At 47.7% G+C, this 19,322-nt stretch overlaps 1 protein-coding gene and 1 long non-coding RNA gene across 4 annotated transcripts in view; both read left to right on the forward strand.

Annotated features, from left to right (window-relative positions):
* Nucleotides 1–19,322, forward strand: part of LOC144334270 (uncharacterized) — a 415,541-nt gene that overhangs the window by 330,674 nt on the left and 65,545 nt on the right. The gene's annotated exons all lie outside the window — the stretch shown is intronic.
* ELF5 (E74 like ETS transcription factor 5) overlaps nucleotides 1–19,322 on the forward strand; it is a 34,979-nt gene that overhangs the window by 7,121 nt on the left and 8,536 nt on the right. For both annotated transcript variants that reach the window (NM_001194687.2, XM_001115537.5), the window contains 3 exon segments: nucleotides 984–1,108; nucleotides 13,139–13,372; nucleotides 16,799–16,849. In NM_001194687.2, the coding sequence (NP_001181616.1) occupies nucleotides 988–1,108; nucleotides 13,139–13,372; nucleotides 16,799–16,849 (406 nt within the window). In that variant the 5' untranslated portion in view covers nucleotides 984–987.

Here is a 19,322-nt window from a genome sequence, read left to right on the forward strand (position 1 = left end):
CGAGACCAGCCTGGCCAACATGGTGAAACTCCATCTCTACTAAAAATACAAAAATTAGCTGGGCGTGGTGGCAGGCACCTGTGATCCCAGCTACTTGGGAGGCTGAGGTGGGAGGATCGCTTGAACCTGGGAGGCAGAGGTTGCAGTGAGCTGAGATCACACCACTGCACTCAGCCTGGGCGACAGAGTGGGGTTCCATCCTAAAAAAAAAGTCAATTTTATTTTATTTTTATCATTTCAACTTTTAGTTTAGATTCAGGGGGTATGTGTGCAGGTTTGTTACCTGTGCGTATTGCATAATGCTGAGGTTTCAGGCGCTATTGATCTCATCACCCAGGTACCAAGGGTAGTAGCCAGTAGTTAGTTTTTCAGCCTTGGCCCCCTTCCCTGCCTCCTCCCTCTGGTAGTCCCCAGTATCTGTTGTTCCCATCTTTATGTCCAGGACTACTCAACATTTAGTGCCCCCTTCTAAGTGAGAATATGAGGTATACGGTTTTCTGTTCCTGACTTAATTTGCTTAGGATAATGGCCTCCAGCTGCATCCGTATTGCTGCACAGGGCATGATCTTGTTCTTTTTTATGGCTGCATCTTACCCTGTTTCTAGAAGCATATTATTGAACATCATAAGTCAGAGTTCAGGGGTCAGATGTGAGCAAACAGGAAACATAAATAAAGAGGCAGTATTGCATATTCAGAGCCTCCATGCTCAAGTCCCCCTCTTTGCCACTTCCCAGTTATATCACTTGGGCAATTGTCTCAACCCTTTTGCCTCAGTTTTCTCATCTAAAATGGGAATAGACAGGATGTGGCAAGGATGGAACAACGTCACTTGTAGGTGACATTAGGGGGTGCCTGCTCCTAGTGAGTGACATGTTTGTTATCATTTTTAAAAACCAAGTATCGCCCTGCTAGGGGCTCCTGCACAGTGTAGCTTTAGGAGTCCCTCACCCCAGCCTCCTCACGACCTCTCCCGCTGTTGCAGGGTGATGTTGGACTCGGTGACACACAGCACCTTCCTGCCGAATGCATCCTTCTGCGATCCCTTGATGTCGTGGACTGATCTGTTCAGCAATGAAGAGTACTACCCTGCCTTTGAGCATCAGACAGGTACGTACATTTGAAGGAGCCCATCTGAGCGCAGCCAGGATGGGCTAGGGCAGGAGGTGGTGCTGGCCTCAGGTGGAAGACAAGGCTGTGCTGGGGCCTAGGAACACCAGAGTTCAGGGCAGAGGGCTGGAGGGCTCCTGGATGGAAGGAAGGGCAACCTCTTGCAGATAAAAGGTGCTGGAACCCTCACCCCCAAACTCCCTAGTCCTGTGGCCTTGCGGCCGTGCGCGGCTCAGCTAACCTCTCTGAGCCTCATTTTGCTACCAAGTAAAACATACGTCTCTTAGAGTTATTATGATATTTAAACAATGTAGTAGAAAGAAAGCCCTTAGCCCAGGACCTGGTATACTGTGGTTGCTTGATCATGGTGATTTTAGCCAACATTTACCAAACACAAGCTGTGTACCAAACCTTGTGCCAAGCGCCATCTCATCCTTGCCAAAACCCGATGAGATGAACAATTATTATCACCGTCTTATAAATGAAGAAACTGAGATATAGAGAGGCTAAGTGACTTGCCCTGGGCCTCACAGTTAAGCTCCATGCAAGTTGACCCATCTTATAGTTGATATCACACTGTGGTTATTGATATTAATATATCATTATTCTCTGAGCTTCTATTTCTTTTTCCCTAAACCAGGGGTGATGAGAGCTACTATAAGGACTAAGGGAGCCAAAGGGTGTAAATATGTAGCCTGGCACAAAACAAGTGCTCAGTAAATATGAGCCCCTCGCTGTTCCCCAGGCCCCCCTCCCCACCCTTCCTCCTCTCTGTCAGCTGGGATTTCTCTACCTGAGAAGGCAGCATGGGACCTTGAGAAAATCCCATGCCGGAGGGAGGCCAGCCGAGCTTTGCCCCACGAAACCCTCTGAGGGCCTCTGTCACTGAGGTGCTTGGGTGACCGCACATCACAGCACACCTGGCTGACTGCTGGCACACAGGAGCACGCACTGCTTGGCGGTCCTGCAAGTGCCAAAGAAGCTGTCAGTCCTCACTGAGTGTTAACCCCATGTAGGAGTCCAGACTCAGTATCCGGAGGCAGGCAGTGTGCAAGAGAGGCTATGTCTCCAGGGGCTGCAAAAAGTCCACTACCAGAAGCCCCTGCCTCTGGGGCCAGGGGCCAGGCCACACTCACAGACTTGAGGCACTTACCTACATAATGGAATCCCACACCTGCCCCCACCCTACAAGGACACACACACACACGTGCGTGCGCGCGCACACACGCATATGTGAAATCTCTTACCCTCATCTGTAAGGTCTAGATCATTGCATTTGGACTTGAATCGAACAGATACATTGTACAATTCTCCTTTAGGCGTAAGAAGCACCTTATTTCCCAGAAAGATATGAGAAATGTACTCCATCTCCTTCCCTTGAAATTTGGTTAACAGGTTAAATCCGAAGGAGGAAAATGAAAACTTTCAAGTCGCCCTGCCCTCCCTATGTGTCCCACAGTGGTGGGGCCCAGCTCCAGGCTCTCTCTCTACCTATGCATAATGCCAGGCCTCACTTAAGCCAGACCTGCCATTGTGGGAGCCCATTCTTTCTGCCTATTCTGCTGGGAAGCAGTTGGGGTGGCAGTGGGAGGGGCGGGCCACAACCACCTGCCCCAGGCAACGGCCTGGACAGTGAAGCAGCAGCTCTGTGTTGTGAAGACCTGGTGTGTCCCAAATGGGAAGTCTGGCTTTGACACTGGCTGTGTCATCTTAACCTCTCATGTCCCAGTTAGTTTTCTCATCTGTAAAATGGGAATGACCACAGTGCTACACAATGACTCATATGCGAATGAAATGAGTTATTACAAGGGAAGTGTTTAGGACACAGTCTGGTACCTGGTAAGCACACATAAGTGTTTAAAAAATTGAAGGATTAGCTGGACTTGGTGGCTCACACCTGTAATCCTAGCACTTTGGAAGGCCGAGGCAGGATTATCACTTGAGCGTAGGAATTGGAGACCAGCCTGGGCAACATAGTGAGACCTCGTATCTATAAAAAATTGTTTAAAAATTAGCTGGGCATGGTGGCACATGCCTGTAGTCCTAGCTACTTGGAAGGCTGAGGCAGGAGGATCCCTTGAGCCCGGAAGACCGAGGCTGCAGTGAGCTGCAATCATGCCACTGCACGCCAGCCTGAGTCACAGAGAAGGAAAAAAAAGGGTCAGGGAGCAGGCACAGTGGCTCCTGCCTGCAATCCCAGCACTTTGGGAGGCCAAGGCAGGCAGATCACTTGAGGTCAGGAATTTGAGACCAGCCTGGGCAACATGGAGAAACCCCGTCTCTATGAAAAAATACAAAAATTAGCTGGGCATGGTGGCACGCACCTGTAGTCCCAGCTACTCGGGAGGCTGAGGCAGGAGGATCCCTTGAGCTCAGAAGGTTGAAGCTGCAGTGAGCTGTGAGTGTGCCACTGCACTCCAGCCTGAGCAACGGGGGAGACTCCATGTCAAAAAAAAAAAAACAACAACAACAAGGATTAGTTTCAGTTTGGGATAATGAATAAGTTCTGGAAGTGAATAGCACCGATGACTGCACAACAATGTGAATGTACTTAATGCCACTGAACTGGACCCCTAAGAAGAGTTAAAATGGTTAAGTGTTACATTGTGTATATTTTACCACAATTTTAAAGAATGAAGTTAACAGAAGTGATCGCCAGTGGCGTTGCCAGAGTTCCTTAAATCCATCCAAGTCTTAGATACTCAGACACGGCTCTCCGGCCAGAGGCTTCTGTATTTCCATCAGCGTCATGAAAGGTTAGACCAGGTCATTGCTAGGATTCCTTCCAGAAGCTTCTGTGATTCCTGCATCAGGCAATATCGAAGACACAGCCTTCTCTTCCCACGACCCATTGAGAGAACAGAAATTCCCATTAAGGCATGCGGCCAGTGAAAATAAAATATCCTTCAAGACTGGCCCAGGTTCCTAAGGCTCCCTGAGGGATGGAGCCCCCAGGCTTTCAAGTAGCCACCAGCCCTCGGGATTTCAGGGGAAGCTGAGTATCTCTGACCTCCAAAAGGTCAAAGTTAAGTGCGAAATGTTCACCTGGAGTGAACACCTCTCTTGGAGCTGCCTGGGCACCAGGTGAGCCTCATAGCCCCTGCTCTCCTCCGCATCCCACAGGTGGGAGGAATAGCAGGAGGAGCCTTCTGTCTGTTTTCAACAAGGATGTTGCCACCAGAGAGGTTGCATCTGTCTGGAGTTTCTGCAAAAGCCCCCTCTGCCAGGGCTGGGTCAGGAGACAGCCAGCTTTGCCTCTGGGCACTGCTCAGCCAACTTTCCCTGCTCCGTGGCCAGCAGGCTCTGAGACACCTCCCCTGAGGTCCTTACCCACCTCCTGGGAAATACTATCTGGAATTCTGGGCCCCCCTAAAGATTGTCCCAATGGCAGCCTCCTGTTCACCCAGGTTCATGGGCAGGCACTGCCGCTTACCAGCCATGTGACCTGCAGCCAGTTTTTTGAGATATGCTTTCCTCTGCCTCCTAGAGCTGGGGAGATTGAATGAGATTTTGTGTACAAAGTGTTTAGTCACATGCCTGGCACTTGGGAAGTGCTCTCCCTAGCCAAGTACTCCTCACCACTCCCTGTTGGGTAGAAAAACAGCCTTCCCTCTCCTCTCTTCATTGTCCATATTGAACAAAAATAACAACAGATCTCCATCTCAAGCTTCCCAGTTCAGAATTTTTAGCAGCTTAGATATTTGAGACCTGAGGGTAGGGAAGTAAAAGGAGAAAAAAAAAAAAATGATGTGCCTTCTAGACAAATGATGTCTGGGAGAAGGAAGGGTGGAACACTCAGCCTATTTAGGAAAACCAGCTGTTCTCAAAAACCCTTCAAATGGCTTGAGCAGAGTGCCGCGGAATCCGTGCCCTGGTGTGGTAACCACAAAGGATTCTGACCTGTTCTTTGAAGCAGTACTTCTGCTTGGCTGCACTGCAGGCTGGAGGGTGGACAGTCACAGATTGCAAAATACTCTAGAACTTCATGAACTCACCCTGCCTTGCCTGTGGCTTTTTCAAAGTAAAGAATGATGACTACTGGAAAATGTATCCAAGTGGGCGGGAGGGTTGGTTGGGGGGGGGAGGCTGCATGTAGTTCACATGCATATGATATTTTTAAAAGATGGTTTCTCCAGTCGAGTTCCAATAGCCAACCCTCCGGTAGTCATTGAGTACCCTGGTCTTGCCGCTACTTTCTTTCTGGAGTTCTTTCCTTAACCTCCACGGACCCACATCCCTCCCCTGACAGCCAATGTGCCACGCACACATTGCAGCGCCTCGTTTGCTTTGGAATCTTGCTTATACTTTGTCAGCTGCAGACGTTTCTAACCTGAGGTTCCCAAGAGGCTTTGGGGGTTTCCCAGATGTTCCTCAGGGACCACCAGAGAAGGCAGTGGAAGGGACATTTGAGAAGATGGGGCTTCGGTCCTTCTGTCTCCACCTCCATCCCTAAGCGTGCTCCTCCACTTGAATTCTGAAGACAGTAGAGCACAGTGAGGCTGGGCTGCAGGAGCCCAAATACACCCAGATAACCCATTCCTAGCTCTGCCACTTACGGGTTATGTGAGCTTGGAAAGGGTCACACCTGTGAACCTTACTTTCTCCCTTTGTAAAATGGGTGACATGATATAGGACTTCACCGCATTGCGTTGAGGACAACATGAGAAAGCACAAAGCATTTAGCGTGATGACAGGCACATCCTAAGTGCTCGATAAATATGTTAGCTATAATATTATTGCACAATGTGAGATTTTATTTGAAGAAAGCACTTTTTGTAAGGGAAGAAAGGTGCAAAACCCACTGGTCAGAGAAAGAGGCATTTGGATCCCCACATGGGCTTTCCTAAGCAAGCTTCATGTTTTATGTACAGAAGTTTGAAAGCAGATACAAAGGAAAGAATCTAAGAACTTCTAAATCAAAACCAGATCAACAAATACAAAATCATCTGAAAGTCTGAGGTGAGCCCTGTGGCAGCGCCCACACCTCAGGAGGACTCACCTCTAGCCCAGTCGACATGCACCTGAGCCTTCTGGGTGACTATGGCCCCAGGACTGCTCAGGGCTTGGCTCTCTTGGCCCCTTCCTAACTCCATGGCTCCCAAGGCCATGGCTACTTTGCAGCCAGCCCTTCTCCTCTTTTCTCTATCCAGTTTCCTACGCTGCACTGGACTTCACTTTTCCATCTCGTGGTCTAAATCTTTCCACAGGCTATGCTGGAAAGCCAGGAAGAGGTATGGGATGGAGCTGGACTGGCTCTGGGAGGAAACTTAAAAGCCATTTATCACTTCAGGTTTTCCCTCGTAAAGTCCTTCCTTTCAGTGACAAAGCAGCAATTGATGGTGCCTCTGCTGCCCAGTTCATTCACCACCTCTCTTCAGTGCTGCCCCGGGCAAAACCCTTTCCCCACTCCCTGTGCTAGTAAATCATGCTAATTACAGTCCAAGGTTGTCTAACTCGGGCCTCCTCTGACCCAGACTGTCTGTCTTGTCCCAGCCAAGCCCTGAACTTGCTTTACTCTAGTTGTTCCTCAGCGAGATTGAGGAAGGCCCCGTTCCCCTGAGAACAAATGTAGTCCTCAAATAATAACCAATAACAGGTGACTTATACTTACTGTCGTTCAGATACTGGGCTAAGTTCTTTACATGCATTATTTCCTTTTCACAACAAACCTCCTAAGATATAGGTACTATTGTTATTTTTATTTTTACCAATGAAGGAAGTTGAGGTCCAGAGAGGTTAGGACAGTTTGTTAGAGTTGCACAGCTAATCCATCGAAGAGCCAAGATTTCAAATCGGGAAGGTCCATCTCCACAGCCCAGGCTCAGCTGCCACACCCAATCCTGTGACTTCTATGGGAAGCTCCCTTCCACTCCAAGAGGCTCATTGGCAGAATCCTAGAATGGAGGCTGGGAACAAGAATTGGATTCTTGTACAGAATTCCTGTAGCTGGCAGGTTCATCTAACTTCATAAACTTTCTTATCACTGCTCCCCAGTCAGCAGAGGAGAAAGATCAAGATCTGCTCCAGAGGGACATAACTGAAAGCTCTAAGCTCAAACTTCTTTTACAACCTGCAGAGTTTGCATTCTGCTTCATATCTATTTTGTTGTAATATAAAAATCACACCAGGCACAGTGGCTCATGCCTGAAATCCCAACAATTTGGGAGGCTAAAGCAGGAGGATTGCCTGAGCCCAGGAGTTCAAGACCAACCAGCCTGGGCAACATGGTGAGACCCCGTTTCTACAAAATTAAAAAATTAGCCGTGCATGATGCTGCACACCTGTGGTCCCAGCTACTCAAGAGACTGAGGCAGGAGGATTGCTTGAACCCAGGAGGGTGAGCCTGCAGTGAGCCATGTTCAAGCAACTGCACTCCAACCCGGATGACAGAGTGAGACCCTGACTCAAAAAAAACAAACAAAAAATTAAAATTTTCCCTCAAAATTTTTGCTTTGAGTGAGGCTCCAAGAAAATGACAGTGTGGGTTCCAGGATCTTTATATAGGAAGGGCTTAGGGACAACAATCCATTTGGAAGAGATGGCCAAAGGACTTGTCTGGATTTTTTTTTTTTTTTTTTTTTTTTTTTTTTGGAGATGGAGTTTCTTCTCTCCTGTCACCCAGGCTGGAGTGCAATGGCGCCATCTTGGCTCGCTGCAACCCCCACCTCCCAGGTTCAAGCAATTCTCCTGCCTCAGGCTCTCAAGTAGCTGGGATTACAGGCGTGCACCACCACGCCCGGATAATTTTTGTATTGTTAGTAGAGACGGGGTTTCACCTTGTTGGCCAGGCTGGTCTCAAACCCCTGATCTCAGGTGATACACCTGCCTCAGCCTCCCAAAGTTCTGGGATTACAGGCGTGAGCCCCTGCACCCAACCTGGAAATGATTTTTCAAGAACACTGCTTAATACGGTTGAGAAGACATCAATTATCTATAACAAAGCATGGAGGCGGGGGATTATCGGACCCACCCTCTGGCCTATCTATTGAAGATGCACAATGAATATTACGTGACTTTCAATTAACTGCTCTGCGCACCCTAGGGATACAGCACCACCATCACCACGCTCTCCTCTGCTCAGTTTCAGAAGTCTGAGTCTTGTGTGTGTCCTGATGATTAAGCATTTTACAAAGTCAAACGCAGACTCGCCTGTGTCCCCAGCTTTTAAACCAAAGATGGCAGCATTAAGGCACCTAACTCAGGCTGGCAATGCAGAGACAAATTAGCTAGGTTTGGTTTCTAAGTTTGGTTTCTAATATAATTTCTATTTTTTTTATGAAGAAAATAAACCGAAGGTCTAGAAAGGGACAAAGCTGCTGGCTTACACATTTTAAGAAAAATTAGAAGTGTTTGAAGGAATGTAATTAAAGTGGTGGCATGGGAAGCCCAGGAGGTAACCCTAATATTGACAAGTGTAAGTGGATGATATTTAATGAGCACTTGCCATAAGCCTGGCCCTGTTCTAAATACGTTCCATGTATTAATTTACATAATCCTTTTAATAGACCAAATAAGTAGGTCCTATTATTTTTATTTTGCAGATGAGTCCAAGGAGGCAGGACTACTAAGTGTGAGAGACCATGTGCCCTTTCAACTTTGAAGGGGAATTCAAAATATAGGAATCCTGGTTTCAAGTTTGAGAACAGTGATTTTCAAGGAGCCTCCTGGAGCTAGTACCTTCACCTCCACTCCCAGCAAAACAGGGTTGCTTTTTTCCAGATACGTTTTAACTTGAAGAAAGTATTATTCAACTATAAAAGAATCCTTCAAAGTCTTAGCATGCCCGCTCTAAACAATAATCTTGAAGGAGACAAGTGTCCAAAAGCCTGTGAGATTCTTCATCACAAAGTGATGGCCAGGAGTGATCCAGCGCATGAAAACATTTTGACTGGGCTTCCCGTGGTGTTTTGTAAAAATCAAGTCAGTTGCCACACTTGAAAATAGAAATCAGGAGATTTCAGTTAGTAATCTGGTCCTGGCAACACAAGGCCCACCTTTCCACAAGGCAAGAGATCAGATAACCATTGTCCACTTTGGTGTGAACTTTCCAATCCCCACTGTCTCCACATGGGGCCACTTCAGGCATAGACATTATCTGCTGAGCCTGTGGGCATCTGGTGCACCTACCCAGCGCTGAAAGCTAAAGTCCTCCTTCTGAATTTAAATGCATCTCAGGTTATAGCATCATTTGTGAAAATACCCCCAGAATTTCTGAAAACTCCCTCTAGCTCAATTCTTCCATCCAATGCAGCTGGCCCTGAAACACGTGTCCTGACCCACTTCAGACTTCAAAGGAGCTGGCAGAGCCTGCTGCTTAATAATAGTGACCTATGGGCATTCAGAGTAAGCCTACCAGGCCCAGCATGGGTCTCTACCGGTCGACAGAGAGAGAAGGGCCTCATGGCTCAACTTCCCCAAAATGTTGAGATTATTTTATAAATGATAGAAGCATTGAGAAAATCGCTTTACATTTCCAGACAACACAACCCATTAAAAATAATATAGTCTGCCAGTACATTACCCCTTATTTTATTCCCCTGAGTTCATGTCTTCCAAGTAGCAAAAGGGTCTTCATCATGTCTTCATTAAGGTTCTAAACACTATCATCTTCAGTCTCTCCATCCTCTTTCTGATTCTTCAAACCTAGATTGTATTTTTTATTTTTTCTAGTCAGGCTCTGCTTATCCATTATTTATAATTACAATTATACATATGTGCCTTCATCCAAATCTAACTTTAGTCAGTCTTGAGATGTGTGCCCAATTTGGTCCTCCTCAACCAAGAAGAGTGGGGCATGGTAGGAGGGAAAATGCCCACAATCAAGAAGAGTTGGCGGGGCCTAACTCCTTTACTGACCGGCCATGTGACCTTACAGGGGTCCCGTCAGTCCCTGGAACGGCAGTCTCCTCGTGTGTAAAGTGGAGAGAGTGTCAGTCACCTGGTCAGTTACACTCACTGAGGTAGGCCTGTGGTGGGCTAGGCCAGGCTCCAAGCACTCCTGGTTCAGGGTGAGTAAAAGCTCTAGGTCCGGAGGGGAGGGATGAGGAGGACGCCTGAGGGGCACTGACTGGAGAGGGGGAGACCCTCTGCGAGGGGGAGTGAGGATGAGCAGACATTCCTCGGGAGAAGGCAGATGGGGACCACGTTCCATCCAAAGAGAAGCCCCTGTGAGAAGACTCTGGGCCATGGAGCCTGCTGAGAGAGGAGAGCAGGAGAGGGGCGGGTGAGGAGGGGCTGACGGCGGCCTCCCTCGTCTGGGCAGCCTCTGCTCTGCCGCCCTCCTCCGGTCCTGAGGATGGGACCCCCGGAAAAGCGCCCCCTGGAGGCCTGCCATAGCACCCAGAGCAGCCATTTTTCTCCCAACTCTGGGGCTGTGGAAGGAGTTTGTGGATGAGGAGAGGGAGCCTCCGCAAGGCTCTGGCTCCCCTCCAGGGGCCAGGGCCGCACACAAAGCCGCTCTGTGAGTGAGCTTCAAAGCGGAGCGCCGAGGAGCAGGGAGCCAGCGCCAGCAACACCTTCCCGGCGTGGGGCCGACTCCCTGCCCGGGCGTTTCTCCGAATCCTTGAGGCCCCCTTGGCTTCCGCAAACAATATGGCCCTCTTCAAGTGCCAAAGAAAATAACAAGGGGGTGGAAGCAGAGAGGGGAGGGGAGGGAAACAGGGGAACAGAGCCTTGGCGAAACCTTTCCATGAAAAGAAATCGACTGTGCCTTCCACGGCCGCACACTGATAGTCATCTAGGGCAGGGCCCGGGCAGAACCCGCAGCTGAAAAATGTCAAGGCTCATAAACATCTCTCACGGGACGCCAGGGAAGTCCAAAGGCCCCTCAGGTTTACTAAAGCCAGAAATCAGTAGATGAAAGCTCAGGCCGAACTCAGGAGTGGCCCCTTGTTCTACCAGGAGCCCCTGCCTGCCCTGAAGAGCCCCCACAGGCCTGGTAGGCCGGCTTCAGCCAGTGGCCAGTGAGCAAGACCTGAGTCATCGGTCTCACCGGCTCCCTGGCTCTTCCTATCTGCCAGGTAGAGGCTACGACATCAGCCTCAAGCACCCTGGCACGATATTGACGCTTTGATGTGAATGCGTATAAAATTCTGAAAATTTGTAAATAAATTAAAATAAATCAACTGCCCCTCCACCCCCCTTCGGTGGTAAAAGAGATCTCTGGAAGACCTTTGAGTTTTAAGGGGAGCCTCTATCTCCTCTTTTGTGGTGTAGCACAGTTACACCTACTGGATAGGATTGTTGAGAGGACCTGAGAAACTTGAGATGACAAAAACACGTAACGCCTCGGCTGGCATGCAGAGGGTGCTGAGTGAGTAGTAGCACCTGACTGGCACAGGACCCACCTCCTGCCTGGAATCATCAGCAACTGACAATGGTGCGAGTTCTACTCACCTTTAAATGCTGCAAATGGCACCACTGCCATTTGCTGTGGAGTCTAACATGTGAGGGACCCTTTCTGTCATCGTCACCTTAGCCTCTCTCTGCTCTCTGCCTTTCTTCTCAGGCCCTCGTGTTGTGTTCTCTCCAGCTCTCTCCGTGCCTCAGCCACTCTTCATGTTCCATCTCTGCTCTGTGCTGACCCTCTGAGGACCGGTAGGGCGGCGTGGGGAGAGCAATGGCTTTCCAGTTCAGGCGAGGGTTCAAATCCAGCTCTGCCACACACTGGCGCGGGTTCTTGGGAAAGTCCTCCATGACTTTCAAGTTCCTCTTCTGTGATCTCCTGGGGGACAGGGACCAAACCTGTCCGCCATAAATCTTTAACACACAATGTGTGCCTGCACACATAGTAGATATTCAATAATAATGTTCGTAATAGCATTTAAATCCTCCAGGCTCTGTTCCAAGTACTTTTATGTATATTAAGTCATTTAATCTGCAGAACAACACTATGATATAGGTGCTATAATTATTCCAAATTTACCAGTAAGGACACTAAAGCTTTTATTTATTGAAGGAAATGAATAAATGAATGAATGTATTCCATGGCAGATACAATAATTGTTTATGTCAAGGAGCCTGACCAAGTACCTAATACCTCACCTGTTCCATACCTTATGTCCACCCCACTTTCCATTTCTCCTAAGAACAGTAGGACAGAACTGTCGAACACCAGATCTCTGCCCCTGGGCCAGGCAGAGCCACATCCCAGCCTCCCAGACACATGGCACTCACAACTGTCTAGGCATGGACACAACTCCTCTAAAGGAGGGAGGGGCTCTGATCTCAGGATAGAAATTACTCCGAACACCACCAAAAACACAAAAGCAACAATACAACCAACTGTCCTGTGACCACCTTCCTCTGGAGGTGCCTACCATGGTGACCCAAGGACGGTCAGACTCTGGGCAATGTCTAATAACCCAAAGTTCTTGGCACAAGATGGCCAGTAACGGTGCAGAAACAAATAGCCAGCATTGGGTAGCTGCCCTTTAAAGCACAGGGGATCAAACGAGCTTCAAATGGTGTCTGACACACAGTAGGCATTTAGTAACTATCGAATTGGTTGGTAAGTTTCTGTGCACCATTCTACATACATTAACCCCAAACTCCATAACAGTCCTGGGCGTTGAGTATATTGTCCCCATTTTACAGATGAGGAAACTGAGACTTCAATGCCCACAGACCTTGCCCAAGTGGAAAGTAGTAGAATCAGAATTTCAACCCAGCTTGTCAAACTGCTGAGTTTGTTTTTTTGATATCATGTTATCTGGAATCAAATAACTGAAGGGCTGTTTTCTTTCTTTCTCCACTAAATGCCTTGTTTTAAGCATCAGCGCTAAGTCTGGTTATTTCTTGTCCCTGTCATTCCCTCTCCGATGCCAAAGTTCATCTTTGTAGGATCCAGTCCCTCTGGTTTTCTCTGCAGAATAGAAGGTGACCTGGGCACTGCAGAACACCCAGGACTGGAGGCCCTTTCAACTCATTGGCTGAGGGATGAGGTTGTCACTTAACTGATGGATCCTTCAGGGGCCCTCTCGAAGGCTGTCTTGGGACTGTTGTCCCTCACTTCTTTCTCCTTTGGTGCAGCCTGTGACTCATACTGGACATCAGTCCACCCTGAATACTGGACTAAGCGTCACGTGTGGGAGTGGCTCCAGTTCTGCTGTGATCAGTACAAGTTGGACATCAATTGCATCTCCTTCTGCCACTTCAACATCAGTGGCCTGCAGCTGTGCAGCATGACGCAGGAGGAGTTCGTCGAGGCAGCTGGCCTCTGCGGCGAGTACCTGTACTTCATCCTCCAGAACATCCGCACACAAGGTCAGTGTTCAGAGGGCCGGGCCTCCAGGGGAGGGACCAGGATTAGGACCAAACCACTTTGAGAAGTCCTTTCCCATCGTGTGACTTGCACAGCAAAATTTTACTAACTGGAGTTCTCATTAACCCAAACCTTCAATAACTGGAAGCTAGTATGCCAGAATTGGGGATTTTAGGGGAAAGGGAGCAAGTTACAAAAATTCAAGTTGAGTGCATTTAAAAAAAAAAAAAAAAAACTAACACCACGTTCAGGGACTGCCCAGGCACCAGGCTGATAATAATACAGTATCTTCATAATGATTTGAAACCACACAGGATGGACAAAGAAGAGGTTTGTGCTTCATCTCTCATTAAGCGGAAGAGGAATATAAATAGACTCCCCATTTCCATGGGAGTCCAGCTAATTATTATCACATTCCTAATGGTCAAGGATCAAGTGGCCAGAAGGTGGCGCCAATAGCATTATTTAACCTTCAACTGGCCTTTCACATGCAGAATGTCGATGGACATTTTTTCAATCCAGAAAGGTTCTTTGAGAACATTGAGCTCTAATGTTTCCAAATCACACATAGATAAAGGAACTGATATCCTGAGACATTGAGTAACTTCCTCAAGGTCACACAGCAAACAGGGCTGATTCACAGAAAGTCAGTACAAAGCGAGGACTTGGAGATCTGAAAGACTTGTGTTCCAACCCTGGCTCCAATACTCCCGAGCTATGGAACCTCTGGTGAGTGGCTTAACCTGCCGGAATCCCCACTGCCTCACCTGTCCAATGGAATAATGACACCTCCATGGGCTTTTTGAGAGGATTCAGGGAAATATTACCTAGCACAGCATATGAAGATAGAAATGCATGCAGTAAATGGCAGCTGTTTCCATCATCATTAATATAACCAAGAGGTGTATTATAGGATGTTAAAGGAAACATATCTCAGCTCAATTTTAAGAAGGACCTTTTTTAAAGTTAGCACTTTCTTTTGAAAAGGTAATTCAGAAGATACAGGAGATAGGACGATCCCACCACTGTGGATAGTCAAGTAGTCTAATAGCCCCCTGCTTGAAGAGGAGGCTATGACAGCGACTCTTGTTTGGACAGAAAACCCACAGAGGACCCTCCTGCTCTGTGATTCTTTGCCCTCCTCTTGATCCTCATCCATCATGAGCGCTTGAGGGCACAAAAGCTAAGAATGGTGGCCCTTGGACACTACATGGCTTGGGCTCTGGGAGCCAAAACTCCAGTGACAATGACCTGCCAAGAGCAGCGATCTGTGTCCTGTGCTCAGAGAGGGCACTCCCTGAAAGAGGACAAGTTTGACCAAGTCACAACAGCTCCAGAAGAAGGAGCTTGGGACTCCATTTAGGATCCTCCCAAGGGAACAGGCTTACACAAAAATCCTAGGGCCTCGGAGAGGGGTGTATTTTATTCTGGAAAAATATGCAGCTTGGCAATGCCAGCTTGGTCAAATGTCAAGTCAACCTCATTCATCTCCACGCCATTGTGCAGCCCCTGTGCTGGCATCTCCCACCTCAAGTACCTCTCTTCCCTGGCAATGGTCGCATCAAAAAAAAAAACAAAACAAAACAAAAAAAAAATGTTGGCTGGGCACAGTGGCTCAGGCCTGTAATCCCAATACTTTGGGAGGCTGAGGCAGGCAGATCACCTAAGGTCAGGAATTCCAGACAAGCCTGGCCAACATGGTGAAACCCATCTCTACTAAAAATACAAAATTAGCCAGGCATAGTGGTGCGTGCCTATAATCCCAGTTACTCAGGAGGCTGAGGCATGAGAATCACTTGAACCCAGGAGGTGGAGGTTGCAGTGAGCCGAGATTGCACCATTGCACCCCAACCTGGGCAAAAAGAGCAAAATTCCGTCAGAAAAAAAAAAAAAAAAAAAAAAAAACAAACAAACAAAAAACCTGTCCGTGGTTTTATTACCCCAGGGCTCTGTGCAAAACTAATAGGCTAAACCAACTGCTTTTTAATAGGCCATACATTATCTCTTCTTATTCTAAGGAATTCCTGCAGTCACAATGCCACCTTTAATGGTAGGATTTCAAGCACTCTCTAGGCCAGGAGGGTTCCATGTTGAGCAGTAAAACTGTCTACTCCACCAATCTACTCCATTCTGAAATTCCTCTTTTAATATTTCTCAAGCAGATACGTGGATTGTAGATTGTGGAGATATGTATATTGTGATCAAAGTTCACGCTGTCCCCATTTGCCCAGGAAACATCATTTCTACCTGTGATCCTGGAGTAATTATTGTTACCATAGCACTACCTTTCATTCTCAGAAGTGTCTCCATTTGGATCATAAATTCTGCAGTGAACTGGGGGTTATTACCTCATGTATGCCTTATACCTCCCCATAGGTTTGGACTCTGGCAGAACAGGACACAGAACAAAGCAGTTTTGTCGAGGAGAGTAGCTGGAAGGGGGCTGTAAGGCCTGGGCATCATCTAGCACTGTAGGTATTACAGTAGGATTTAAGGGCCCAGACACCTGGGGACACTGGTTGCTGAGGGGCAAGGACAGAGGGTGGCTTCTGCAGCCTAGGAGAGGAAGGAGCCCCTCTTCCGTCTCCCATCCTGTTCTCAGTCGGCCCTTTGGACAGAGTCAACTGAGGCGCCTGGCTGACCAAAACCAACGAGAACATGACACTAGGAATAAACAATCACAACTGTGCCCTGCTCCACTCTGCTTAGCAAATAGAAATTAGTCCTCATGTTAGACCAAGCTAGGACATTGGTATCCTTCAGCCTACACTGGTACGTGAAAACACAATCTGACACTCCTTTCAACCCCAGCCCACCCCATTCCACAGAGGAGGGAACCAAGGCCCTGACGTCATCTTCCACATCCTCATTAAACTCGGCATTCACATAGACCTTTGCACTTCTTGCAACCTCTTATGTCCGTCCTCCCCACTGACCAGCACATAACAGGCATTCCAATCCCAAGGGATTAGAGGTCTTGTCAGAGACTATAGACTCTTAGCCAAAGGGGGGCTTAGTGGGTATTTTATCGTGTGGTGTCAGTGAGAAAAACCAACAAGCCCAGAGACTGAGTGACTTGGCAAGCCTGCACAGGAGTCAGTAGCCCAGCCCAGCTCAGAGCCCAGTCCTGGACCCCAGACTAGAGCTTACTCCCAAGTGCCTGCTCAGAAAATCTGCAGAGGCTGCTGGGAAGCCTGGTTCTGGGTGCTTCCTCCAAATGACCTTTAAAAATGAGGAAATTATCAACTCTCGGGGATGGCTTCAGGGTGGCACTCTAAGGCCAGATGGTCTCCAAGGTTCCCTCTAAAATGTAACCAACCTCAAGAGGGACAGTCACTCCACTTCCCTCCAATACCCCCTCTCCTGGCCTGGTCAGTGGAAACCAGGATTGCATGGTATGCTTTGTGGATTTTTTTTTTCTTTCTCAGGTTACTCCTTTTTTAATGACGCTGAAGAAAGCAAGGCCACCATCAAAGACTGTAAGTAGCCAAGCGCAAACCACCCAAGGCTCTGTCAAGACTGTCATTGGCACATGGGCTTGACCATTCTTCTAGGATCGTGCTGAAAAGTTGATGAACTGAAACAATCCCAGACCTGGAGAAGGCAGTGGGGAAAAGCGTGGTGGAAAGAGTATGACAGAAAGAGCGTGGGCATGTGTCTATAGGACCATAGCTTGGGTCTGTGTATTGCTGATCCTCTGAAACTCCATTCCCCTATCTGTAAAATAGTGTGACCCTTGTGGGTCGTGGTGAGTTTGAGAAACGATGCACACAAAGAGCCCAGGATGCACCACCAGTGTAGATGCTCCCAAAACCAGTATCCGTTTGTCTATGTATTACTTCTAATACTATTAGAAGCCTTGTGGTTCATCATGCTTAAGAAGACTCTGAGCTCACTAAGTAGGTAGAGTTTATAATTATAAGACGATGGAGGATCTCAAATAACCTTGTTGATGCTAATGATTGACCTTCCCTGTTTCACTTTGGCCCATGAAGAAGGCTTGGGAAAGGGATCTTTGGTGCTTTCATTTTTTAAAGATGACAGTGATGATTTTTATTAGTTACTGAGTCCCTGGTCCAGAAGCCAGGAAGAGATGTGGTCCTGGGCAAACCCCATTCCCCCATGGGCTTCAGCTCAGTCATCTGCAGAGAGGGAGCAGAGCACATGGTGATTTCCAAGGCCTCTGAAGGGTGCAAACTGGAGGGGCAGACACAGAGGGAGTATTCTTATGGTTTATGACTTTTTCCTCCTTAAAGTCCCAAACAATCAGCTGAGGACTCACGTTACTTGGATCCTAGTTAACAAAAGTTTTTGGAATTTTGTGTTTTGTTTTGTGTTTGGTGCTTTAGCACAGGAATAGCCAGTTTGTGGATCACATGCTACAGGCTTAAGCAGGTGCGCCCTGCTCCACAGACCGCAGCTGCCCTCGCACGAGCAGCTCTGCATTCTGCCAGGTTTTATCACTCGGGGCCCTCAGGTGTAGCATCTCACCCACCTGTGAACAAAGCGCACACGGTTTCCTGGTGCTGGTAGAATCCCTTGTGATCCATCTGCAGCAGCCTGGGGGATATAAATCCCAGCTTTTACCACCCCACTTAACGCAGGCAAAGCCCCTGGAAGAAATGAGCCTGTGAAGCCTGGGAGACATTACTATGGCCAAAGGCTTGAGCCACAGGCAGGCATTTGCTTTACTCTCTAAGTAGTAGTGACCCAGACCTGACCAACCCTTTCTCCAGGGGTCAGTGTCTTCACCTACAAATGGGAATCACTTACCAGCCTGCCTTCCGCACAACAAAAGGAAGCTAATGCAATAGAAAGAGAAGGTGTGCCCAGTAAGTGCTTTTGAAGTAGGTGTTACCTGAATATATAACTAGCCACAGTTAGATTCAGTGTGGTGATGATTATGATGACAAGGATGAGGATGAAGATGATAGCTAGCGTTTATTGAGTGCTTCCTGTGAACCAGGCCCGTGCTAAAATCTTTATAGACATTGTGTCAGGTAATCTTCCCAATATGAGACAAGTCCTAGTACTATAACCTTTTTATAGGGGTAGAAACTGAAGCTTAGAGGTTAAAGGTGACATGCTTAGAAGGCAACAGATGACCCAGGTGTGTCTAAATCTGAAGCCCTTCGTGCCTTTGCTCCCCTTACCCATTTATTTCTCTCCTGTTTCCTTTATTCTTTGAACAAACATTTATTGAACACTTACTATATGCCAGACCCAGAGCTAGGCACTGTAGCTGCGGTGATGAGCACTATTTGAGTCTTGCTGTCATTGAGGCAAGGTCGGGGTAGAGATATTAAACAAATAACCCAAATTATAAATACATTACTGCTCATCATGATGATATTATAAAGCAAAAGATCAGGGTGCTTTGTGTGTAATGGGGAAAGATTGCATTTAAACTGGGTCCAAGGACAGCTCTTTAGAGGGAGAGATATTTGAATTAAAGCATGCGCAGAAGTTAGCCAGGAAAAGAGAGAGAAGAAGAGGTTCCAAGCAGTGAATGGCCAATGCGGAGGCCCAGAGGCAGGAACAATCTTGGTGTCTTAGAGAAAGAACCAAAGAAGGCCAGTGAGTCCAGCATTAGCTTGGCCAGTACAGTAGCCACTAGCCACATGGGGCCAGTTTAATTACGTAAGTTATATTAAAATTCAGCTCCTCAGCTGCATAGCCAAATTTCAAGTGCTCAGTAGCCACAGATGGCTGCCATCTTGAACTGCTCAGATCCTATTGAGCCGTTCAATTCTGTGATGGTGGAGGCATAATAACTTGCATAACACTCAGGGCATCAGTAGTCTCAGCAGCATTAGCAGAAGGAGGGATGGGAGCTGAGGCTGAGAGCAGGGTAGGGCCAGATCACACACCACTTTGTGGGCAACAGAGTTAGGATTTCATTCTGAGCAAGCTGGGAAGCCACTGAAAGGTCATAAGCATGAAAGTGGTCAG

Source organism: Macaca mulatta, chromosome 14 (assembly GCF_049350105.2).
Source record: "Macaca mulatta isolate MMU2019108-1 chromosome 14, T2T-MMU8v2.0, whole genome shotgun sequence".
Classification (NCBI taxonomy): domain Eukaryota; kingdom Metazoa; phylum Chordata; class Mammalia; order Primates; family Cercopithecidae; genus Macaca; species Macaca mulatta.